The sequence below is a fragment of the Anopheles bellator genome, chromosome 1, assembly GCF_943735745.2.
Source record: "Anopheles bellator chromosome 1, idAnoBellAS_SP24_06.2, whole genome shotgun sequence".
Lineage (NCBI taxonomy): Eukaryota > Metazoa > Arthropoda > Insecta > Diptera > Culicidae > Anopheles > Anopheles bellator.
In genome coordinates, this window is record NC_071285.1 from 16,256,169 (window position 1) to 16,282,512 (window position 26,344).

Sequence of the window (26,344 nt, forward strand, 5' to 3'; positions counted from 1 at the left end):
TTCTGCAGACACGCTGATATTATGAAGAAAATCATCCAAACCGTTGAGGAGGGCGGCGGCGAACTCGGAGTGCACATGTATCTGATCATCTTCCTGAAGTTTGTGCAAACCGTTATTCCAACAATTGAATACGATTTTACTCAGAACTTCAACATCACCAACCACAAGTAGGCGAGCAAGCAAGCGAGCAAGAGACCCCTAACGTGGACGCTTCGCATACGCAACGGTTTGGATGTGATGGATAGCAATAACTCGATTGCCGGAAGAGGTGTTAATATATTCATTGTTGCTGCCCGCTATTGCTGCTAATGCGACCGTGATCGTTGTGGAAAAGCTCTCATTTTAAGTCGTTCCGGTACACGGGTGTGTAGGATTTAAACCGTAACGCAGAAGGTTTGTGACAATGACTCAGAAAACATTATTTTCTATCATCACGACATTAGGTCACATCGTTTTCAATCCTCCGCTGTCGTGCTGGTAATGGTAATGATAATTAATTTTTGTAAATTACGTTCATTACACTTTGTTTCAGTTTTCCGTTTTTGTAGTTTTATCGGTGTTTCTTCCGCAAACATACAAATCGGTACAAACCAAACGCATTGCGAGTGCATGGGGCACCGCTCGTAATAAAAGCATCAAATAAGCCAGCCAAGACTTGTAGAATGCGATGGTCCGAAAACTAGGAAACAACGCTACGACACGGTAGTGTATCCGAAAAATATTGTTCAATGTATGTTGGCGAATGGCGATTGTTTGTAAATTTTCCGTCGTTCGGTCGGTCTCTATTTCTCTCCCTCTCTCTCACACAGGGTTCGCTGCTCGAGAGTGCTGAAAAGCGCGCCTGTGCACGGTTACTATTTTTCCGAAAACGACCCAACTCCCGTATTTTTTCGTTTAGATTTTCAGCCACCACCATTCGCTCTTTCGTTCTCGCTCGGTGGCGCTGGTAGCCATACACGAAATCCATCTCCGCCGTCACTCTGTCCTGCTCGTACGCGCTTTTTCTTCTTCTTGATCCGCGGTTTGTCTCCCGCCAGCCTGCTTCTTCACAGCAGTCTTCGATCGATTTCATCGTTGGCCGCGCATATCAAATGGGGCAGCAAGCATATGTTTCACACGTGCATTTCAAAGGCAAATAAATGGGCGCATTCCTACACGGTTTGGCGGTAGAATTCTAAAATTGAAACCACCGAGAATCCATTGGCGCCCGAAGCCTGTCGATTCCGCTGAGTTCTGCGTTGCGTACCCGTCGTCCTCTTCATCGGCGCAGTAGGCCGGAACACCGGATTTCTTTCGGAGGGACACGCGCCCGAAAATTGGCGCCTCTGCCGCAAGTGGCCGATTCCTCGTGACTGGCCAGCACATTCCGGTGGTCTCTGAGCATCGAGGAGGAACGCGAGCAATTCCGCACTGTCTCGAGAGAAAAAGAGCCCAGAGCTTCGAGAGCTCGAGCGATATTTTCGAGGAGTGTTTGTTTCTCGACCAAAGCGCTATCCTTTTTCTCGGCGTGAGAACGGCGAAAATAGTGTAAAATTGAAAACAAACAAACCATCTTGGCGAGCGCGACTTTCTCGAGAACGGAGTGTTTCCGGGGGTTAGTGGAGAGCACGGCATTTGTTATTGTCGGTGGCCGTGCTTGGAGGAGGATCGAAGGATCGAGGATCTTTGTGAATGCAGAAAGTGCGCCGATCGACAGCAGGTTCGCGCGGCGCCAATAAGTTTTCATTGGCCGTCAGCAAAAGCAGCAGCTCGTTGCCTACTTTGCCCCTTTTGCTGCTGGGTCGTTGCGCTGTCATCGCGGTGGTTTTGTGAATTCGATCCCCCCCGTTGACAACGGCGACGGCCAGAAACATTCCCGTTCCACGTTGATGTGGGGCCGAACGTGCGAGCGGGTGCAACGGAGAGACCCAAGCGTCGGGAGCGAAGGCTAGAGCGTGTGAGCGAAGCGGCAAGTACGCCGAGAAGAGTGGATTGTGCGAGCACAGCTCTTCTACTCTTGCGGCGGCGTAGTGTGCGTGACGACTCCGACCGTGCGATTGAGAGCACGCACACGCAACCAGCGCGCCGACCGCGGCACTGCGGAGCAAAGAGCAATCGGGAGCGAGAAACCATCATACGGTGAGTGAGCCTAGCGCGAGTTGGTCGATTTCCGAGCTTCGGTCGTCTCGCGCGATTCCCTGGCCAAGATTTTAGATTCTTCTCCCAAACCAACAGCGCCAGTTTGGTGTTTGCGCTCGGGAGCAGTCGGTAGAGTGGTCGAGTGTGCCAAGAAGAAGAGCTTAGAAGAGAGCGGAAGAAGTGGTTTTTTACCTCACTCATAAAGCAAACCTGAGCGGAGGAGAGCGAGCGAGAGCGACTTCGCTGGGAGCGTAAGCGAGTGAGTGAGACCGTGCTGGTGCGTCCGTGTGTTTGTGTGTATACGCGCGCGGGTTCTGGTGAGGTTTTTTTCCTGGCCTGCTAAGTGCGAGAACGTAGGACGCGAGGTTTGGGATGTGTCCAGCTGTGGTGTGTTAAACGCTCCGTGTGGTTTGTTGCAAATATTGGAAGCAAAATATTTTAACATTTCAGAATAGAAGTGTACCGTGATTCGCCCACCCGCAGAAGGGATGAAAACATCGGCAGCAAAGTAGCGGTGAGAAGTTGCGTGAGCGAAAAGTGAGCAGCGGTGAGAGAAAAACCCTCCACAAGAGCAGCAGCGAGGCAAAAGAGTGAGTGAGTGAGTGAGGTGCGAAGAGCGAAAAAGGGAGGCATGCAAAGCGCTCGCGATAGCCATCTATAATTGTTGTGTACGCCAGTGAAAAAGGCGAGAAAGAATACGGTGAAAGTAGCGAGCAGAGTGAGCAGAAAGCCAACTTTGCGGGCCAAGAGATTGCCACAACTCTTTCTCGCACCAAATCGTGTGTCGCCGTCGGTACGTGGAGAAGTGAGCAAGTGAGCAGCGAATTCGGTGAGCGTGAGAAGCACGGGTGAGCATGTCGCTCCCTATAAATTCACTCTACAGCCTGACGTGGGGCGACTACGGAACCTCGCTGGTGTCCGCGGTTCAGCTGCTGCGGTGCCATGGGGACTTGGTCGATGTTACGCTGGCCGCCGGGGGGCGTAGCTTTCCGGCGCACAAGATAGTCCTCTGCGCCGCCAGTCCATTTCTGTTGGACCTGCTGAAGGTAAGAAAATGCGGGTGGGGGTGCTGGGTGGGTGGCCAAAGCAGTTGATTTTTTCAGCGCAACCTGAAGGCAGAGTGAGATTCCCAAGCCTGCCAAGTTAAATATAGAGCGTGCGCGTGTAAGAGCAGGAATGTGTATGTGAGCACACGAATGTAAAGAGAATGCGCGTTAGGACATCCTCATGTTGGCGGTGAGCGAGAGAAAACATATTTTTAGCATGGCCTGCTGCTTGTAGCGAGAATGAGGAAAACCGAAAAGTGCATGAGAAAGTTGGTCCTGTCACTTGACGCAGAAGAACATGCGCCAGAGCGGGAGAGGGATGGTAATGCTTCCCGCCCCTACAAATAACAAACCTCATTACGGTCGTCAGCAGCGCAAACATTGTTACTGGAAATGACTTCGAGCTAGGAGAGGAGAGGGAGTGAAGCCACGGTGGCGGTCAATATCTCTCGCACGGTTGAATTGTAGCGCTGAGAAGAAACAGTAACACCGAATGCGAGAGAAAGAGAGCGCGGCGCGTTCCAGTGTCAATGACAGTGCTGCCAGCAGAGCAACAAACTGGACATTCAATGAGAATGAGAGAAATCCTATTTTGAACGGATTCTTATTTATTTCGGCGAGCGAATTTGTCAATCTCCTTTGGGGGGGCTTTGTTTTCGGATGCAAATAAACCCAAATTGCTGTTCGGCCGTTGTTTTAACGAAACAACACGTGTGTTGACGAATTCCGTGGAAATTCAGTAAAGAATCTCGTTCCACTTGTGGGGGGTGCTATTTATATATATCCAACATGCACACACATCCATACGTCAGGCAATGCGCGTTGTTGGTGCGGCCACACGGAGTAGCGAGTGGAGGAGGGCGTGTTCGTGACTAGAGAGTCGCAGCGCGCGCGCTATCTCCAACTCAGCAAACCACGGCGCGGACTCTTTCGCCGTTTCGCGCCACCGAAGATGGACGATGGTGGCGCCACAAATAACAGCGATAGCAATAAAGTTGAGAGCAAAATAACGCACGCAACTCCCCCAATTGGTGGTCGTCAACACATCGTCCATCGGCGAGAAACGGCGAGCGGGCGCGAGAATGACCGCGCAAATCAGTGAAACGGTGGCCCCCAAACTCCGTCGGTTTGTCGGAGATAGAATTCTCTCGCTCAAAACGGTTCTATTCCTCCACTGTCGGCGGTGTTGCTCTGTTTTGATTTTTTGCACACATGAAAATCGCGCGCGCACTCTGCGAGAAAAGAAAAACGCGCCGTGAGAGGTCATCACCGACGCGAAGAGCAACGCTGCACACTGAGATGTTTTGTGAATGGTGGTGCATTTTTTTTGCTCTGTACTGTTGGTGCTTCCTTTGGGCAGTTCTGGAATGTTTCCCTGGGCGACCTAGTTGGCTGTGGGATGAAAACAGTGGGTAGCACTTCCGAAGCATGCGCAATGGACGTGGAATGGCTGGTGCGGGAAAGCTAGCAGTGGTACAACGTAGAACCCACGCTAAAACAGCACACGTCAATGCCAACTGATAAGAGCAATGACGGGAAGTAGAAGATAGAGAAAGGAGTATAAGAAGAAAGCATCAAAAGATGCCAGAGAGTGGCGCCTCGAACCACCGGTAGCATACTCACAGCATACTTTGTGTAATCAATAAAGTTGTAACACTGCTCTCTTTTTCTCTCTTTCTCTCTCCCACTCTCACGATCTTGCTCTCCGGATTTGGATCATTCGCACGATCCACAACGCGCTCTGTTGTGATGAATAACGAACGACCCGGACTCATCAACCACATCGACGACTATCTCTTCGATTTCACGCTTTTCTCCCGCTCTGTTTTGGTTCTGAACCTTCGCTTCATTGTGCTCCCGCCCGGTGGCACCTGCGGCATCAAAACAAAACAACACGCGCACACACACAGAACACACCGTGCAAACATCCGGTCGTGATGCTGGCCGGGGTGAATGCGAACGATCTCGAGGCGCTGCTCGAGTTCGTGTACCGCGGTGAGGTGAGCGTGGACCATTCGCAGCTCCCTTCGCTGCTGCAGGCAGCCCACTGTCTCAACATCCAGGGACTGGCCCCGCAGACGGTTTCGCACAAGGACGACAACACAACGTACACCACGTCAATCCAGCTCCACCCGACGCTCGTACCCCAGAACCACGTCAAGGCCGTGATCGACGTGGGCAACAATGTTTGCGTGAGTAAATAAGAGACTTCCACAGGGTTCCGATCGCCGAACTCTGGCCACCGACATTGCAAACCGAACGCACGGTGACTGTGATCGTCACCCTTCGCTTTCTCCCATTGCAGACGGAAGATCTGATTACGACCCTCGCACCGACACAAACCGTACAGGCACAGGTTATTGAGACGATCACCCCGGACCAGATGTCGGACGAAGTGACCAAGGACGTGATTAGCCAATTTTTGCCCACCCGTAAGCGCAAGCAGCGCACCAAGAAAAATGCTGGCCAAGGTACCGTCGGTGCGGCTGCCGGCAACGCTGGAGGAGCCCAGAACGCCAAGGTCATGAAAACGGATGAGGACGGCACAATTCAGACGATCATTGTTAACAGCGCCGAGGAAGGTGTGACGGCCGCCGCGGCAGCCGCTGCCGTGGTGAAGGACATCAAAAAGGAAACGAACCCGGACGGAACACCCGTGGACACGAAGGAAGGCATTATCAGTGAGTTACGAGTAGTGCACGGCCGGTACTGAAATCGCTCATCGTATTACTTTTGTACTCTCCGCCCGCAAACAGAGATCAAGAGCAAGTCACAATCGGAACAGCCCGCCACCTGCCCCATCTGCCAGGCGGTCATCAGACAGTCACGCAACCTGCGCCGTCATCTCGAGCTGCGACACTTCAAAAAACCGGGCGTCAAAAAGGAGCGTGTTCGCAAGAACAAGAAAGGTACAGGCGGCACTCTGCCCCGTTCTCTGCGCAAGTATGACCTTCTCCGGTTTTGTTTTCTCGTCAGGACAAGGCGCAAACGCAAACCAGGCAAACGGAGCAAACGGAACAAACGCTGGCAATAACGGAACGGTAACGGTGGTAACGACCGGTGGTGACCCCACGGGACAACAGGCTCAGCAGCAACAGCAGCAGCAGCAAGCCCAGCAGCAGGCACAACAGGGACAGACCACGATCGACACGAACGGCACGATATCGGTTACAGTTTCCCAGGCACAGGCTCAGCAGCTGGAACAGGCGGCGGCTAGTGGACAGCAACACGTCGTTACGCAGCACGAACACGCCGACGGCACGACTTCGCTCTCGATCGCGCAGGTACAAACGCTGGACGGCCATCAGCTAGCCATCGGAAATCTCAATCAGGTAAGCAGGGAAACGGGACAGCAGCCGGGTGTGGTGCGGCGGAACAAAAAGACCGCAGGACTCATTGCGCAATTTTGGAATCCCGTTCTTCCGGCACAGGCCACATTGATACGCACCGGTGAATCGATCGAGGCAGGCATCATCGGAACGCACGAACCCACCCTGCGCCCGCACACGGAACTGTTCCGCGTCGGCAACACCGTGTACACGATAGAGGAACGTCGCACGGACACGTCGAATCGCCTGACTTAGAACGATGCGGACGTCGACAACGGGGTGGTAGGGGAAGGCGACGTTTATGAGATAGTTGAGGGTGTCGATTATGATTGTATCATCGACAGCGGTGTCGACGTCGAAATAGAGGAGGAACCGGTGGTTGGCGAGGACGGCGAGTTGGTGAGCGGCGAGGTTGTGGACGAACAGCAGCCGGACGGTGGTATCGAGGTGATCGAGGAGATGGATGACGGTGCTGGTGGGGCGGTGGCAAACGGTGGCATCATTGTCACCGGTGACCAGGGGGACGATGGAGACGAGCAGATTGTCCTGGACGCCGTCGCGGCTGCAGCGGTCGCCGCAGGCGAACTAGTGGATTGCACGGGAAGGGTCGTAGTTACTGATGGTGGCGATCCTTCGGAAGGTGTGATCATCGATACGGCCACCGATGAGGACGAGGAATTGCTTTTGCACCATCATCAGCATCATGAGGAAATATTGCATCATCACGGGCTGGACGGAAGTGAGGAGGAGCTGGCGGAGGAAGAGATCGTGCAACACGGGTTCGACGAGGATGAGGATGATGATGATGGTGGGTCGACGGTCGTGACCGTCACAACGGCCAGCGGCAGTCGACGGGGAATAGGTGGCCATGGGGGTGGTCGCAGTATCAGTTTCGTCACCACTTCCGACGTGCTGCCCACGATCGACAGCAGTGGAGGTGACGGAGGTGGTGATCTCGAAGGAGTGGAGGTAATTGGCGGTGACGATGAAGAAGAAGTGGTCCAAGGGGGACACACACTAGTTGGTGGCGGAAGCGGGTTGCGGCTCACAGCTGCCGGTGTGAGTTTGGAGCTTTCTAGCGAAAACTCTCCGGCAGCAGCAGCGGCACCGGGCACCAGCACGGCGTCATCGGGAAGAGGGGAAGCCGCGGATGACGACGAAACGGAAGCTGAGGCAACCGGTGGCAATGATGATGATGACGACGATGGTGGTGGGAACGGCGGCGGCGGCGGTGGCGGTGGAAACAGTACCGATCACGCCGGATTGCCGTCGTCCTATAAGCATTTTTTCATTTTGTAGACAAATGAACGTGTTTTGTTTACGGTTTGCCATCAACTCAAGGCCTCGCGCGAAACGCGCGACGAGGATTGCTTGTTAAGCCGAAAGCGCGCTTAACGTGTAACTGTGTAAAGAATTGCTTTCTTTTCGATGTGGTAAAATGTGTGGTTAAAGGAGTAAGGTGTTAACAGTTTGTACTCTTCTTTTCACGCGCACACACCTCACCTTTTAGTGGTGCGGTGGTGGCACACGAAATCAGTCTACAATGCGCAGGATTATTTAAGTTAGGAATATCTTTTATTAGTTACGCGCCATAAGCGTGAGTGTGTGGATTTGAATTATAAATTCCAAACTACTACCACCCACTGACTGGGGTGACGCGTTCGTAACGATGATGATTGGGGTAAACGCTGATGAGTGTGTGGAGCTGCTGGCCACCGTATCAATAGCGGTGGATCTTCTCTTCCCACCGGCACAATGAAGTTTTATTTTTAATTGTTGACCTTCTTTCGGATTTTAAATTATGTTTGTTGCAACTGTAAATATATTAACGGGGTGCGATGATGATGCTTTCGCGCGTCCACACACAACAAACGCTGAATGAACGGAAGGCAGATAACGTATAATAGTGCCGGGAACGCAAAGAACTTGAAACGAGTAAACAGAGGCACAATAGAGAGAAGTGTAACCGGTTTTGGTATGGCAAAGTTTTTAACCGATTCGTTCTTGTTTTTTCTCCACTTCCGGTTACTTCTTTGAGTAGGCAAAGGAGGGAAAGCTGTGTTTGCTCAACACTCAAACGCATGTTTCAAACGCGTGGCATGGTTCGATATTGAATTAGTAGTAGAATGCCCAAGAATGCAAAAGGGGGTGCCATCGGAGAAGAGGCCGTCCCGTACTGTCCGCAAACGGCCACGGATAGCGGGGCCCACCTAGCGGGGCATCTTAAGCGGAACAAGAAATTCAATCGAACGAGCAAGATGCTCCACCCTGTACATACATAAACAATAAATCCACGAGCGATGGATGCAATGTGAACGAAATGATTTATGTGTATGGCGATCCGTTCTGGAAAGACCGACAAAATACGGAAGCCCAAAATCCAGTTTTAAACGAAATATCTCCTAATCTAGTATCACTCTACCCTTTCGCCTTTCCCAGCCGTGGAAATAGTCAGCTTTAAAGCGATTTTTCGCCCAACAGCTCGTTCCATCGGTGTCACGCCACGCGTTTTGCTTCAGACAGCACTAGTCCGAAGTAATCGCTGACCGAGCACAGCACGTCCGGTAGTGAAGAGAGTAGCAGAACTCAAACAATACACTAAATGTCGCCACGACTGGTTTGTAAATCAGCTTTGCCAGTCTGCTTTTGAACATACATCAGAAGCCATTGGCTTTCCATCGCACCCCACAATAGAGTCACAGGGTCCCTTCACACTGGCGCACAACAACCCTCCCGGGAGGTAGTATTAGAGTACTTTTTAACGTGTAATAGAGTAATATATATATAGACACATACAATACACACCACATGTAAACGTATGCTATAGGATGATTGTACGACACTTGCGGAAGGCTTGCCGAATGTGGGCACACGTGGCTCGAGGTTTACTTGTTTTCCTTTCATTCTTTAAGAAGAGTCCCCAATGTGTTTGTAACTAATGTGCGTGCGGTGCATGGTGCCGGACACGAAAACCACCGAGAATTGGGTTTTTGGCAACCGTATGTTTTGTATGACGCCTGTTGAGTTTGCAAAATTGGGTCGGCTCAGTTCGCAGTTGGTGGGTGGCCATTTTGAAATAAATTTGAAGTCATTGTGAGTTAGTGAGTGAGTGAGGCCCTCACTAAAACTATATAGTAGACAAATAAAGCAAAGAAGGGAAACATTTTTATTATTTATTCGTTTTCTCGCTTGTTATCGTTCGCTTCTTGTGCTAGTAATGAATCAAGACATAACACGAAAGGGAGAATGTGCATTCAAAATATCTAACATGAGTCTCTCTGGAACAACAACAAGGAAGTGTCGCGGCACAAGAAGAAGCTAAATGTAAAACCCATTGTGTGTCTGTTGTGTGTGTGTGTGTGTGTGTGTGTGTGTGTGCGCGTTAGCAAGGTAGAAGTGCGGTGCGGCGCGTAGGTGACAATTGAATGTAAAAAAGATAATATAAATACTAAATAGCCCCCTCAGGATCGGAGACAAAAATAAACACTACAATACGAATAAACAACATGTATGTTTGGGTGTCATTTTATCGCAATAATACAACATAACTTGTCCCATGCAAGCATACAAGCAAAATTATGAAACTCTCGAACACTACTACTGAACGCGACCGCAGAAGAAAAGGATAGCGAAATAAGAGTTGGTTGTTTGTTTTCTCTCGTCGAAAGTTTCTTGTCCAAATTTTACAATTAGACCGCAATGGCAACAAATTAAAGTACAACATTAGCAAATAGGGAACGAGAAAAGGGAGCAGTAAACAGAGCTCCACCACGGCGTGGCGTCAGGAAAAGATCAAACAATGCTCGCACTGATCGATAGTTAATTCGTAATGCATTTAGCGATTGATTTCCCCGTAATGCCATGAGGCCTGAGCATGAATCGACGGTGGTAGCACAGGCGCTTATAAATTCGAGAAAATTATGATGACAATGATCTTGTTGAACAGCCGACTGTCGAGCACATCAAACTGAACTCATAAAAGAAATAATTCACAATATAAACGAGATAATCCATTAGAAATCACATCTCACAGACAGACAGTAAAAAAGTAGCATCATACAGTGTCTCGTAAATCATAAATTGCTGTATAAACAAACCATAACACAAAGCTGATCAAAACCAGATGGGCAGATTGTGGTGAGAAATGCAAATTTTAAACTGTAGCGAAATAAAAACGGATTGCCGAAAGGCAATTCTCGGACCCGCGGCGAATGGCGAAATGGGCTAAATCAAATATTTTTACACTCCATTGATAAAACGAATTGATCTTCGTTTTTCGCGTGCGCGATTTATCTTCTCTCTGCTGTAAAACAAAGAACAAACAAAAAAACCAACAAAACTATTGCGAACATTTCGATTTGCACATTTTTACAAATTATGAGAGAGCGAGAGAAACATTTAGTGAAAATTTGAACCAAAATTCTACAACAACATATATATATATAAAAGTAAGGAACGAACAAACAACAAACGAGTGAACACGATCGCGCATGGAACGTGGGCTGATGGTGGAGGAAAGGGAAGATTTAGGGCTTGGAACCGAGGGAACCCGATTGGGAAGTGAGGCGAGGCGTGTGAGCCAAGAAGCTTGATGTACTGTACTCCTCCCAATTCACATCTTCTCTGCATTACTAGTGTATCGAATTATGAATTATGAATCAGAATCCTAAATTATAACTCACTAAAGGTAAGCAACTTAAAGTACCGTTAGAGAGCAGACAGGCAGACAGGTCGGTGGTCGGTGTGCGAAAGAGCGATGCGAGACACGAATGGTAAACCAATATAAATGTGTGTAAATAATGAGTAAAATGGTGAACACAACAGCCGAATATAACGGAAAACAAAAGAAAAGTAAATAAAGTGAATCTTATGTAAAATCAAAAGCAATCTCGTTCAATCTCGGGCACATTACCTTGGCCGGTGAACCGGTAGATGCGGTAAATGAAAGGTTCTGAAAAAAAAATTCTTATCTCCCTGGGGGGCTTCCTGGTAAAATAAGATGCTTTATTTTCCACTATCTGGCCACTTTCTATGCCTAGTTTTATCATTCTCACTCCGAACGTTTATCTCTCGGGATCAATCAGCAACACAAGACAGTTTTTATCCGTTTCTTCTTCCTGCCAGTGACTAGTGTTTTATAAACACGTTTGGTCCTTCTGTAAGGTATGTCTCTGTTTTCAGTATCCTTTGTAGAGAAATACTGCCATGATCCGCCAGTTACAGTATGTCCCAGTAATCTTTCCTCTGTCTTTCTCTCTCTCTATGTTGTTTCATCCCGTTTAATGCTGCCTTAATTTATCTAATGCTCGTACGGTTTGAACTTATATTTACACACAGGTAAAATCTGCTTCCAACAACAACCGGTGTTTCCGCACAAGAACAGCCACGAAGAACGGTACGTTAACGGAAATGCTTACGAGGATCCTATCGCGTGATAGGAAACGTTTCAACAACAGACACTTACGTCTCCATTACAACATACAAAGCTAATCTATTATATACATCACCAATCCGCGGCGTGCGCGCTCGTGCCTCTCGCAAGGATTTGGTGAGGAGAACTGTATCACGAACACGGTGAGGAGGGAGCGCGGTGATTGTTTAACGGAACCACAAGAACCTCGTCGAACAGGAAGAAACAATGGGGTGCACTAGCGACGAGTTTCAATTGGGACGGGTTTCAAGTCTGGTAAGGTTTGGGGAAGGATCTGCTAGACGTGAAGGTTTTCTTTGCGACACGATGGAGTTTACTGCAACTTTAAGCACTCGCTGAAGAACCTGCCGAGTGTGTGGTAAAGATGCGGGCGAACGCCAGCTAAGCTGTGATCCTCGTCGGGGTAACTCTATGGGGCAAAGAAAGCGATAGAGGTTCAGAGAAGGGGTCCACTTATGGGGCGCTAATTGTTGCAAAAACGGCGAAACAGCTACTTACCACCTGCTTGAACATAATGTCGTGCGTTTCGAGGGCCCGGGACAGCTGCATCGCCTGCTGGAAGTGAACGTTGTCGTCGTACGTGCCGTGCACCAGCAGGAAACTACGGTTCCGGAACCGCTCGTGAAGTGCCGTCAGCCGTGACCGTTCATAGCCGCGCTCGTTATCGTCCTTCGGGAGACCCATGTAGCGCTCGGTGTAGATGGAATCTACGGGTATCGGACAAGAAGGAAGCCAAAATGGTGAATAAGCTTAGAGCATTGACGTTTTAATGGATACCCCTGTTCCCACCATGGAACATTGCTTACCGTAAAACAGCCAATCGGTGACCGGTGCAACGGAAACGGCACATTGGAACACGTGGTCCACATCGTGTGCTAGGGCCATCGCTGATGCATAACCTCCGTAGCTCCAGCCCCAGATGGCCATCCGGTTCGCATCGATGTACGGTAACTGTTCGGCCAGCTTTTTGGCTCCCGCTATTTGATCGTCTATCTCGACTGTGCCCAGCTTCCGATAGATTTGGTACATTAACCGATCACCGCGCAATCCACTGCCGCGTCCATCAATTTTGGCGTACACCACCGAGCGGTTCGACGCCAAATGCGTACCCCAGTTGATGCCCCACGTATCGACGACGTTGGCCGAGTTGGGGCCACCGTAAACGTCCACCAGCATCGGCAGCTTCACGGCCGCACTGGTCGTGTTGATACCGGGCGGTATAAGTAGCTTCGCCTTCGCCGTGTATCCATTGCCGAGATCGATTTCGTGAATTTCCACCCTCGGGACTGCTTTTCCTTTCAGCATCCGCTCGAGGTGGTGATTTGATTCCCACATCTTAATCAACTTCAACTGGACGGCTACAAAAAGAACGAGAAAACCGAAGCGTGAGTTTCCGAGGCGCCAAGTAGTTCAGAGCGAACATTTGGGGCTTACTCTTGTTAGTCGATCCAGCCGGAACGCTCCAGTGAAAAACGTGACTCCAGGGAATGTTTGGTCCTCGCGCTTCCAGCACAACGTAATTGCCCCCTTTCGGGCTAACCTGCGCGTTAAAGAAGCTCTGTTTCTCGCCCACGTCCACATCGCACGTCAAACACTGTGCCACCGATCCTTCGCGGGCCTCGATGGCGTACACGTGCAGGATGTGCGATTCCTCCTCCGTGTTGGCGGTGTAGAAAATAAGATTCGTTTCGGGGTCCCACTTTAGGATGTCCTGCACGACAAAGTGGCCCTTCGTGAGGGCCACAACGCTCGACTGTTCCGTGGTCGAGATCATTGTGACGTGCTTGTAACCACCTACGAGTCCTTGGCTTTGGGACGCAATGATCACGAAGTGTGTTCCCAGTGCATTGAACACGGGAGCACTGAAGAGATCCAACCATCCGTCTCCCTCTTTGATCTCGTGCACCGTCATACAATCCTCTGCACCTGGTGTCGCTTCCATGGCCTTGCATGACCGCAGAATGGCATGGTTCTGCACACGGTTTTTCCAGATCGTCACCAGCCGGTCGGTTGAAGGAGACCATCCCACGCTGGTGATGATGTGGTCCTGGTTCGCGTTGACGAGCTCACGGGGTGCTTCCACCTCCTGCATCTTGCGTTCCCGGAGATCGTACTGGAACAGGTGCACCACCGGGTTTTTCGTACCCACCTTCGGGTAGTGGAGCGACAGTTCGCGAGGATACTGGTAGTCGGGGTGTCCCGGCGGACCGTAGATCGGAATCTTCATCAGCCGTGTGTCGGTGTCGTTGAACCGGATGAACGCTATCCGCCGACCATCGGGCGAGAACCAGGTGGCGATGTTGGTCGAGAACACTTCCTCCTCATACACCCAATCGGGAATGCCATTGTACACGCTCGGGCTACCGTCGGTCGTGATCTGTACCTCGGCCGAACCAGGTGCTTCGCAGTAGTACAGATTGTTGTCGAACACAAACACGAACGAGTGATCAACTGGGCCCCATTCAACCAGGTTTAGCGGTCGCTGCAAGATGAAAAGAATTACGATAAGAAGCGAATCCTTCCCGATCCTTCCAGTGGGAGCTTCTTCCTGCGCTTACCCTCGTGCCACCGACATTCACCGGAATCACCTGATTGGTCTGCAGATCGAAGATATCGTAAATGGCCAGATAGCTGTGGCGAAAGATTTTGCTGTAACCGCGCGCCACCAGCAAAAACTTCCCGTCGGGCGACAGATCGAACTTGAAGCCCTCCAGCAGCTGCTCGTGGGTTGGGCCCAGCAGTGTTGTTGTTTCATTCAACTCCGGATCGTACACCATCACCGAGCCGAAATCATCCCGATAGATGATCTTCCCGTTCGAGCTCCAGGTGCCAGTGTAGCCACTAGCGGACAGGCGCCCCGATAGCACTTCCTCCAGTGTGATTGGCTGACCAGGCAATACGATCGGGGCTGTTTCGGGGGATCCTTCGTCATCGTTGCCGGCCGTCAGCATGACCACCAGGGCGACTGCGACGACCGTCAGAATGAGGGCGACGGTCCCGAGAAGCATGTAGCGCCGGAGGTTCCGCTTTCCCGAACCGACCAGCTCCTTGGAGAGAGGGTGAAAAGGGGAAAAGTTTTCTTTAAACAAATGTACACAATCGAATACTGGCCAGATACGAGATACATCGTAAGACCCAATCACGCACGGAATTACCCTTAGCTGAGTGCCGTTTTTTTTCCATACTCATCTACGCTTTAATCTTGACCATTATACGCCATATCATTGCCGATTGCTTACATTGAGGGCTAAGCAACTTCGTATCAGCTGTCAATTATCTTGTACGGCACGGCTCTTACGCACGCATGACACCTTATCGGATGTCTTGTCGGATTGTTGTAAATTTGCGACCCCCACAATGCTATCAATCGTCTGTCGCCGAACGAACCGATTGATACGGTGGCATTGAATTGCCCTATCGATAAAGACGGTCATTTAGATTCGAACACATTCGGGTCTGTTTAAGGTTTACTAGGGAAGAGGATTATTGTGTTCCCCCCACTGGGTGGACAATGGCGAACGATCAGTCTTGGCAATCACTATTCGTATGAGTCGATGAGTCTATCCAACAACCTATCAACAGTCCTAAGCTAGGGTCTACTTCCTTACCGAGAGCGCGCTCCTTCTGTTGCGAGGCACGTTAGCTAACAACAGCCAAGAAACCGGTCACGAAAACCCAACCAACGATCCGCCACGGTACTCTCGTAATGATCGTCAGCGCACATGCGATACCTAGGAATGCCTTCAGGCAGGGGGAATGCATTAAAACTGCATTACACCCGGGCGTTCATGACGATCGGGCACTTCCGATTAGCGAGCGCTTCCTTTTCGATCGTCTCGACCGGAAGTAAATGACGGAAGTTTAACCGCCAGAGCCAGGACCGCCAGAGCCAGGTATCTCTGAGATTCCCTCAGTACTAATCACGCTTTTGGACCATATCGCTTACCGAGCGTTGCAACATGCGTGTCCCACTTTTGGAGGAAGCTTTACGGAGGAGTTTCGATGCACACCCCATACCGGCGTACTTTGCGCAATTGAAATGCGTTTGCGATCATCGCATTGCAAACACCTGAGCCACAGAGAGACGATGGCCCATAAGACACCAACGGCCCAGCAATATAACCTACAGCTCGTGTCGCCGGCGATTGTCCGATTTTATAACCGTGCTCCACAAAAATTTCGTGCCACATTTTCGTGGCCACAGCACTGTGTGTGTTTCGCGTTACATAAGCTCCGTTATGTGGTAACTTCTGGTTTGGGGCGCGATCGCCAGTATTGCGCGACCGCGTGCGCTTGGTAGATCCCGACACCGCGTGCCCGATCGTTCGCGGTGTCTATTTAACGGACGGAATTATTTGCATTTCATTTGTAAACTATTTGCAGTGGAATGGTTTCTGGTATGATTTATCGGAGGGCTTTTCGGGGGGCCCTTTTTGAAACGAGAGGGAAAACTGATGGAGAAATCGACCAGTGGACAACACACGGATGTTCGTGTTTTCATGCGCTAATAATGATGGATTGTCGCACGAGCCTACAATAGAAGAAAGCAGACGAAAGCATGCAACTCACTCCCGTTGCCATCATTAATCATTAGCGGCTTGTCTCGTGATTTGAAGTAATAAAAATTAGCCCTAAAAACCCTTGACCACACGAATGGAGGGAAGTATCATTTACCTGATCCGAGTGCCCGATTTCGATCGAGTTTCCACTCGAGGCTGCCATCGTTGTCGGATCGTCGTCGAGCGTCTGGGGGGCAGCTTTCACTTGGTCCGGTTCACTATTGGCACCTTTCTTCTTCTCAAAGTTTACTTTTCACTTGCGCCGCTGCCCTGCTGGTGGGAGACCCGGGTTGATGATAAGGAAACGGCGCGAAGTTAAGACTAAGTTTTCGGTGGTTTTCCCAGCGGTTGCGCTGTGGTGTGCCGAAAAATTTCACGGAAAAGTAGGGTGGCCGTTCAATTTTTGGGGGTCCCTGACAAAACCGAACAGTGCAGGGATTTCGGTCCGCTACCAGGAGGCACACCTACGATCTGAGCGCTCGTCGAAATCGAATCGAAGTGAGGTGTTCATGTGGCACATTTTCTTGGCCCGGTTCATGCGCCGCTCGTGGTAACGTCTCAGCTGTATAAACAACATGCCGGCCAACACTTAGGTCGATACGATCACAAGACGTGTTATCGAGTGTGTTGCACAAGTGGAGAACACAACGGCGGCGGGCACAATAGTTGGGGAATTAGATTTTGAGGATGCAGTAATTAGGGGGGCCATTTGAGGCCGTGGCACAAATTTACAGCATCGAAAATCGAATTCAAATTTTGTACGCGAAAGTGTGAGAAAACACGCGGTAAAGTGAAGGAAATTTGTTTGTGGTTGGAACCAACCGATTGTGCTTTAAACTTTCGGCATTCGGTTCGCTTCGGTTCTGTTCCATCATCGACGCGGAGGAATGCAGTTGAAGCCACAGCTTTATCATCGGCCGGTGTGCGGGCTATCAGTACCCCATTCGAGTACGATCTTATCAAAACTGTTGCAGCGTTCGGCCAGCAGTAAAATAGAAACAAACTTAAGGCCGTTTCTTGATGTTCAATGAATCGTAGAAGGAAGTTGGTACCCCGGACGGATTAATCTCCATCTCGGCGCAGTCAACACCACACCAACGGTTGTCCCTTCCCCGGCCAACGATCGTGAATCGATCTTCAACCCCCTTTCCGATCGGGATCGACTGTTTTTGAGGTAAAACAGACATTGTACTACGCACACAAACTGCTCGATGCTCAAAGTACCGTGTCGTGCTGGCTAAATGGCCGTGTAATGACTCTCCTGTACCACGCGGGACCCGGAAGACACGTCTGGCTGTTCCACGAACTGGCGCGCTGGGCCTGCTGGGAAAAACGGCCGATTTTAAATTGTCGGCAATTTTCTCGGTGGGTGATAATGAGCTGTTGGACGCCCTCACCTTGTATGGCAGGCGCCGAGAGCTATCCACTTGTTTTTAAACAATTTGTTCAACCAAAGAACGGAAAACTATCACTTTTTCTCCAAGCGCCGGCATTGGTTTCGTGGCTGGCGAAGATAATTGGCCGCGTCGTGAGCCTCTTCATCGTACCGTTACTGATCACTTGTGGTTTCGTGCGGCGCGCCGTTGGATACGAAAATCGGAACCCCGCAAGAGCCGCCAGAATCGGTCGATACACGAGCTCTGACTGATCTGTTCACACTGGTGCCGGCATCATCATCATCACTTTCAATTGTGGATGCCTTTAACGGATGCGGTGATGACGTACAGCCAGCGAAATTCAAAAGAAAACGCCACGAAGGGCCGGAAGTGAGTCACAGACCAACAATTAGGGCCAATTGTGATCTTGCCAGGCGTCCGAATGGATTGATTCATGCAGTCACACTTCTTGGAAGAATAAAACTGTTCCGAAATCAGTCCACCGAAAGCACCGATCCGAATCCTGCCCGTACCGACGAGACACTGTAACGCAAGGCTGGTGTCTTGGACCAATCGATACATTTCTGTTTCCCTGTTAGTGTTACTCCTTCGAGATTCATCATCCGTCTGCCCTAATCCATCATGGTGTGTGTTCTCAGTTCGATTAACTTTAATTAACCCGTTCCACTGGCACCCGAGGGCTTTGTCTGCCGGGTGGCCGTTGGACACTTATGCTCACAAACCGTCACCAATGGGGCCGCTTGCAGCAGTCGTTTTAAAGATGCAAGTCGGTTTAGCCTATTTCAACCAAAAGTGCACGGTACAGCAGATGTTATCTGCCGGACGGGCGACGACGATGGTGCCCTTTTAAAAAGGTTTGCATTTTTCATGACACACATACTGATTCCAGTCGCCAGCACCATCGGCCATCCAGCCCTTTATTACAGCTTCTCTGGTTAGTGAACGGCTGTCGCCTTAAGGGGCCCACCCAAAGGCCGGGGTTTCCTTCCGGTAATCCGCCCCTGTGGTCGGTAATCGTTGACGTCGGTAATCAGCGGCAGTTCATCCTGGCTCCATTCTTCCTGAAGGACCCACACTGGGGCCCCCGTTACGTGTCATTAAACGGGCACTTATCACGCCGACGACGACGGCCACGTTGAGCCAAGTGGTTGCAGCGGAATGCATTATTAATGTTCTCGACTTCTTGAGGGGAGGCCTGGTCTAAGAGATGAAAATGTCCATCAACCCAGGATCCCACGATGACGGACACTTTCATTACGTACGGGCGCACCAGTGCCTAAGCTTTTAAAGGCCCCGCACAGGGGGGCTAAAATTGAACGCCCATAAAATCGTTTAGGAAGACACTCTCAAAAAGGACACAAAAGGAATCCGTCGGCCGATGCCGGTGGTCAGGGAGCAAGCACTTCAAAGACGCTGCGCGGCGCTCATGTGGCAGACACACTTGTGCACGGTTGATTTGTTTGGCACGTGGAATTTCTCAATTGATTTATGAGGAGTTCCGGTTGACCGGTATAACCGCCATGCTGTGTAAAATCGTTACGCCCCATTGGCTTCCTAATCGGTTCGAGTGACAGGCAGGAAAGGATTTCATCTCGTGTAACAAGAGGGTGCCCATGCTGAGCCCGATTAACATCCTTAAAGCAGCGGACGACGAATTCTTGACCTCAATACGAAACACTCGCGAATCGCTCGGTAGTTCACCATCATTGTTGTAAGCCATTTTTTTCGAAGCTTAAGCCTCATCCAGCCAGAAATCGATTTTAATTAAAGACGTGCCCTAAAAACTCTTTCAGCCCTCCCGCCTCAAGATACCAATCACTTGCGGATCACACGGCACGTGGTCGGGTTTGATGATTAGAAAGGGCCGCATCACGCCCGTCGTCGTCATGCGTTAAAAGCGTAATCAAGCTGTGTCGGTTTTATTACTTCTCCTCTGCCATAAATTCTGTGGTGCAAGTTTTGTGATGAATGAAACCGAAAGCCAGCGCCAAAGTATTCCGCTTGTCCGTCGGATCGTGTTTCACCTGCACGCCGACATACCACGGCAACATTGCTTATGAAATTAAACATCGTTTTGTTCGGTCGGCCACGATCTGCTGCAAGGGAGATTGCCGGCTACATAGTAGCGTGAGGTCAGGTCTGTCACTTAACGCTAACCTTTTTCACTATTGGACCGGTTCCATCGTGGTTGTGCTATTGGTTAAATTCGATCGTACATCTCGTTCCGTTGGCATCCCATCCGTGATGATGATGTCACCGTTTTCCGTCCCGATCTCACACAAATGTTCGGTATTGATCGGTAGGAGTACTTCCTTTCGCTTCGTTTCGAATGCTTCGGGTGAAGCTCTGGCCAGCGGTAAAGCACAAAATATCATCTCTTGTGACGCTCGCCTGTGTGAACATGACATTTACAACCCGCAACTGCATTTGCGCGAGATAAATCCGAACCGAACCAACTGACCGTGACAAGCCGACCGTGGCATCCGGTCGGTGTGCTGTGTGTCCCACAAACCGAGTCAGCGAGCTGTCCTCCGCATTTTAACCTTCCAAACAGATGCAGAATACAAGTTTCACTCTTTCCGCCACTGGAAGTTTGGATCGCTTGATTTAAATAATGTTAATAATAGCACACCCGATCGTCCAGTCCAGTCGCAATGCGATCACATGAAGGACACGCAAACAGTGCGCGATGGAGTGGATGGAGTGTTTCAAAAATTGGACCCGAATTCCGAACCGTTTCGTAGAACTCCGCGGCGCAGATTGATCACGGATGCCATTAATAAGCAACAAAAACGCGAAAATGAAAACCGGTTTCTCGCGATTTGGTGTGGCCGGCAGGCAACGTCTCGTAAGAAGTGTAACCTTCTTCCCATTAGGCGCTAGGGGGCTGGATCTGGAATCGCCACTGAGCGGGGGGGTGCCATTCAGCAGCCATTTTACACCTCGAAAAAAAAAACCTTCTGCCAACAACAACCTGTGTCGATCGACAAATGTGTCGTGCTGCCCCCAGCGAGGCGAGCGTCGTGTCGCGATGATGTAACCGAAATCAGATAAAAACTGTTTACGTTGCTGAGGTGAAACCAGAATCATGAGCCCAGAACCTTCCTCAGCGAGAAGTCAAATTCGATTCGGTGGACATGATACAGTGCAGCCAGATAGGGAGTACTTCCCCACGTTCGGCGGTGAAGTACACTCCACCAGACAGGCATTCCGCGAAAAGCTGCCCCTGGCAGCCGTAATCGGCTCTTGGAGACACAATTGAAACACGATGGTTTGCTGTAGAGTACGTTTTTATGAGACTTCTCATAAAAAGCTCACCCTTATCGCGGCGGTACACAGCCGTTACAGGTGAGCAAATACGGTGGAATGTAACTGCCCGCGTGATGGTTACATTTCACGGTCCGTGTCCGCACCGGTCCTTTCCCCGGTGTGTTTGTTTTATGGGTAACATTTTGTTTTTATTTCGTCCATGATTTATAAAGTGACCCCCATTGTGAACGCGTCACAACGCTCGAGCAAGTTGCTGCTGCACGCGGAAGTGCAACGCGGCGCATGGCAGTCACAGAGGAATGCGTTGGGCGCTCTTTTTTTTTTTATTTTACACTTTCCTGCATTCTTGCTTCCCGTTAATCAAAATGCTTTCTTCCCGTGCGCAGCATGGCAAACAAGGGGACAAAACCCGGCACATGATGCATGTTCTCGACAGCGCCTTTCGCGTGGTCGCACAATTCCACGGCCGCGCTGTAATGGATGGCACGCGTTTTGGGGAGAAAGTTCTGCTGCGACCGAAGGACACGATCACAGGGTCATCCGGCGCTCGGAACGAGATAACAAACGGACCGCGGCGCGGCAATTTAGGTACGGCGGTAATCTTATTGGCCACACACTACACGCACACACAATGCATCAGATATTAGTCGTAAATGGATCTTTTTGATGCCTTCCGTCGCGCTAAACGAATCACGTGGCCGCTTATTCGGATGGCTCGACCAAAACCACGCACACACCGGAGTGGAACTCCGCACAAAAACATCCAGATGATAAATCCACAAGCAAATCGATGGCAATTCTTCTTCACTTTCAGGGACACACTATCCTCTGGGAACCGCATCGGACGCTGATCGCCGGTCATCCGTGAGGATTAGGCGCATTTCAGTTGCTGCCACACAGAAAAAAAACGACACGAAAACGGTAATGGATCATTAGCTCCCGATGGCCACACTTTTTGGGCCGGCCAACGACGAGACACGCCAGCCCCCCACATAGGGTGCAAAATCACGCAAACGGACCGCGCGCGTTCCACGCACGTTGGCGGCGCGAAGGAATGTTTGGTTTGGCCGGTTCTTGGCGTTCCGGCTTTTAAGGCGCGCCCGCGGAATGGCCACACCAGCGCACGCACACACCTACCGCGCGTCGTAACTGACCACAGACTTGACTCCGGGGGACAAAAAACAGAAACGGCCGAGCGAGCAGCGCAACCGAACGGGTTGAGCGCCAGACGAAGACTGAACACTGAGCAAGAGTCAAGTGTTGGGACCCCGTCGGCTCGCTCGGTGCTGCGGATGCATCCGCTCTATGGGAAGAAGGTGGTCGTAAGTCAATGGTAAAAACTGAGGGTTTTAGTTATATTAGCCCCAAAAAAAGAGATAAGTTATCTATGGTAAATCCGAACTTTTAGCATTTCATGTTGCGTAGATTCCGTGAATTCATCTGTCAAAGTCGAAAAAGTGATAAAAATGGCCCTTGAAAACCAACTTCTATCAGCTACTTTAACGCACAGTTCTGCTTCGGTATTGTACGTATATTATACATCATTCGAAAGGTAATAGATCTTTCTTTCATCAAATGTTTACGTTTGGCATTGCTAGTACATTTTTATCGGAAATAAAATAACTACGAAAAAATACAGTTTTTCAACTTGGGTAATGCAGCAAAAAAAAATGTGCCACCTTCTGTCATTGACACTAGTGATTGAAATGAAAATTAAGGTAATTTTAAACTATTTCCAATATGTTTCGTTCTTCCTCTGTGTAGTCTATGAAACGGCCATAAAAAACATATTACCCTTATACCTTTCCTATTATTTAGATAACTTAAGCAAAGTCTCTATCTTGTATTCGGTATTAATCTTGTATAAGGCCTATCGTGTGTCTATCTTGTATATGGCCTAAGATTTGTAGCAGAAAATCATTGGCGTTTAAAACCCTTAAAATAAAGAAAAAAGCTTTTTTATTGTGCTTGAACGCGTGTATTACACATAAAAAGTTTAATTCAATCAAAACACATGCAAAGAAACCAAAAACATTGAAAAAAGCCCATAGATTCTTCCTAAAAACAAATATGTCCTCCTTTTCCAAACAAATTCCCTACTGTGGGATGGCTGGCTGCAACTGAATGGCGTTACTGAAGCTGAAGTTACTGTGGGATGGCGTTACTGAAGCAACGTGGATCTACTTACAGCTACATGCACCGAGGCAGCACACAAATGAAGGTTGGCAGTCTTTTTGGGACAAATAATATGAAAAGTTCACCGACTCTTTCAGAGTCAAAGGATACTTCTACTGCTACGTTAACCTCCATTACAGATCTACGGTCTCTGGAGGCGGTAGTGCGCAGGACGGGGAAGAAGTCGTTCAGTCTTCTCCAACGGGCTCATAGGACTGTCTCAGAGACTTTACCCCCAAGAGTCAAAAACTCTTTCAGAGTTGCCCATCACTTTCAAATCTTTGCCGGCGATCCACAGTCACAGACTCCTCAGAGTCGGGCCTCTAGTACTTCAAACCTTCCAGTGGAAGTGGAGATCTTCGGAAAAGCCACGGTCTTGAATCGCCCAACTGGCACTAGGTTTTAAATTTTGAATTAGATTTGATTAGTATTTTGAATAGAGACGAATGTTAGGCAAAAAGCAAAAAGTCTCTATAATACAAAAGCAAACAAAAAAGTGTTGGGACCACCAGCAGCTCAGGCGCTCCGAGAGTATAAGAGAAAAAGGGTGAGAAAACGAGCGAACGATGCTTTCACGAAAGTGCTCGAAAACTTAAAATGCAACGTGCCACTAACCGTGCCGTGTGTTTGATGACTTAAAAGTCCATTAAAATGGCGTGTCTACCATCCAACTAATTATGATAATTAATTAGGGTTTGTGGGGTGTTGAGTTTGTTTCAATTGTCACATTGTTCAGAGATTATTAACTCTGCATTGCCAAAGCTTTAGCAATTCAATAGTTGTCTTTCAATAAATTTGTGAGTTTTTCAAATTAGCATGTCAAACAGATAATACTTTCACTAAACTAACTGCTGCATTAAGATAATAAGATTCAAAACGAAATGCCAGTCGATTGCAAAAGCCGATTTGGCGCGACTCCGAATAGTAATCTGCTCGACTCTGGTTAGCCAATACACAATGGACGCTCACTTCGCTTCGTGAGCTCTCCGCACGATGCGTGAGCGACCCTCTCACTCTCTCGGTTTCGGTCGCCTTTTGCGCGCGCCAATGGCCACTAGGATCGAATAGTAAACAACGACTTGTTGCGGCCTCTGACGCCGCGTTAAAAGTGCATACAAAATGGATAAGCATTGCGGTTTTCGGTGTCGGTTTTCGAGGCCCACCGCAGCGAGGAGAAGTGCGGTCAAGCGCATCTCTCGGGCCCTTCGTACCACTTTCCCTGTCAAGGTTGCAGCACCTTGCAGGTTGTAGTGCGTGAACCGTGTCGCTGATCGGCTTCAGTGGCGGCGGTGCAATTAAACTATTATTTTCACGACGTTCCCTCATCGCACCACCGCACCAGTTCCGACCGGCTTTTGCATCCCGTCGCCGCGATGCATCATTCTGCTGGTCACGCACGGGACACAAGTTCAAACAAACCCTCATACGGCGCTGTCGGCTCTAATCAGGATGGAGGCAATTGAAGCACAAAAAGCGAAGATTGTACATAATGAGCGGCCGGCATCATTAATTGCTGTCACGAAGATGGGCCTCGGCAGGCAGATTTTGAACCACGATAAATGATTCATGTGCCACGCGCTAATGGTTCTTAAGTATACGCTGCCACTAGGGGCTTCGATTCTCTGGTGGAAGCGATGAAGCAACACGTTGCACGACGAAACTTCATTAGCTCGGTCTGGTTCAAACGGCGGTGAAACATAAAACAGAAAAGCGAGCATACACCGTACAAGTGTGTTTACGTGCCGGGGAAGTTGGTAGACACAAGACACAAGCAACACGACCCAGAAAGCGCTGTTCGTTTAATCCACGTGCTAACCGGGTGGCCCTAAGATGGGTGGGAAAATGCGACTGTGCACGCCCCAAACAATAGGCTAATCGAGATTGGTCGCAGAAGGTGTTCCGACAGCCACCACTCGATCAATACGAGCTGCGACTGGGAATCACAACCCCGCCTGGTGTGATTGATAATTGCATGTCTGACAGTGGCGTTTGACGGGACCGTCCCACTTCCCTATCCGGTCCCCGCTTGGAAGCATACATTCCGAAATGAAGCCAACGAAGAACGGTATGTTGCGAACGATAACTGCAGTGCTTTAATTACACACAATGACGGTTTCGTGGTTAGCAATTAGACCGCATTGCACCGCGCGATGCAACAATCGACCAGCCATTTTTCATACTTTAATCATAAAGTTGACATTGACATTCTGGTCAGTTTGATAAAGTTCCGTAACAAGGTTGTGCTAGAATCACGGTTTAATAGAAGTTTACCTTAAGCTTTTGTCGGGTCGTGTCTTGGGACGCGCTTCCAACATAACCCACGCACATTTTTCACGTGCCAGCTGGGACCACAATTATTCAATTATTACCTGATACGTTTCGCTTTTCATTTTGCCGCCTTTGCCGGGGTCTCCGTCAATGTCGACGATGGTTCCTTGCGTCGTTAACCACCTGCGTTCGTCGGAAGTGGTTCTCCGGCGATCACTTTCATCCGTTGGGACTGGAAACAGCAACTCTCCGTCCTCGTCATCATCACGCTCCGAGTCACTAGTACTAGATACTAGGACACCGACGTCCTCATATTCGTTCTGGGTCAAACGTTGATACTCTGTCTGGCTACTCATAGCCAAGCTTCAATCGCACGAAATGTTCTATTGAAACCACGATATGCGCGGTACGCTGGTAATAAACTTTCCTTCCTTCTTTCATGAACACACAGGGTCTTTCGAATCAGTGGGCAACCTGGAAGTTTAAGCGCAAAGTCCTGCGAAAGAAAGAGTTGAGGAGGCTTCATTAAATTTATGCTCTCTATTGATGATGGAGCGATGGTGATTCCTTCTTCTTTGGTGGATGGAGTCTGAAAAACGCTTTTTAATCTATTTATACCCTTTCCCAGTGCAAGCGTCCGTACCATCCTTTATCATTTTCGGCTTTACATGGCAACGGTGCCTCCATTATCTCGCGATGCCGCATCGATAATGGCGCCTTGCAGGTCGGAGGGTTATTAGAAATTTGAAAC

At 49.6% G+C, this 26,344-nt stretch overlaps 3 protein-coding genes across 3 annotated transcripts in view; 2 read left to right on the top strand and 1 right to left on the bottom strand.

Moving 5' to 3' along the window:
- LOC131205491 (ubiquitin-like-conjugating enzyme ATG3) overlaps positions 1-640 on the top strand; it is a 45,316-nt gene extending 44,676 nt beyond the window's left edge. Inside the window, exon 6 of the mRNA XM_058197604.1 lies at positions 9-640. Coding sequence (XP_058053587.1) covers positions 9-171 — 163 coding nt within the window. The 3' untranslated portion in view covers positions 172-640. The remainder of the gene's footprint in view (positions 1-8) is intronic.
- A 2,332-nt stretch (positions 641-2,972) lies between these two features.
- On the top strand, positions 2,973-6,752 carry LOC131214989 (transcription factor GAGA). Its single transcript, XM_058209349.1, has 6 exons — positions 2,973-3,164; positions 5,075-5,356; positions 5,470-5,845; positions 5,921-6,073; positions 6,141-6,496; positions 6,596-6,752. Exons 1-6 carry the CDS (start codon positions 2,973-2,975, stop codon positions 6,746-6,748), a joined length of 1,512 nt encoding a protein of 503 aa, XP_058065332.1. The 3' UTR covers positions 6,749-6,752.
- A 4,737-nt stretch (positions 6,753-11,489) lies between these two features.
- LOC131216535 (venom dipeptidyl peptidase 4) lies at positions 11,490-26,025 on the bottom strand. Its single transcript, XM_058211050.1, has 6 exons — positions 25,695-26,025; positions 14,483-14,971; positions 13,359-14,406; positions 12,731-13,282; positions 12,423-12,631; positions 11,490-12,333 (listed from the first exon to the last, which is right to left on the bottom strand). The coding sequence occupies exons 1-6, from the start codon at positions 25,947-25,949 to the stop codon at positions 12,238-12,240; spliced, it is 2,649 nt and encodes an 882-aa protein (XP_058067033.1). The 5' UTR covers positions 25,950-26,025; the 3' UTR covers positions 11,490-12,237.
- Positions 26,026-26,344: the final 319 nt, after the last annotated feature.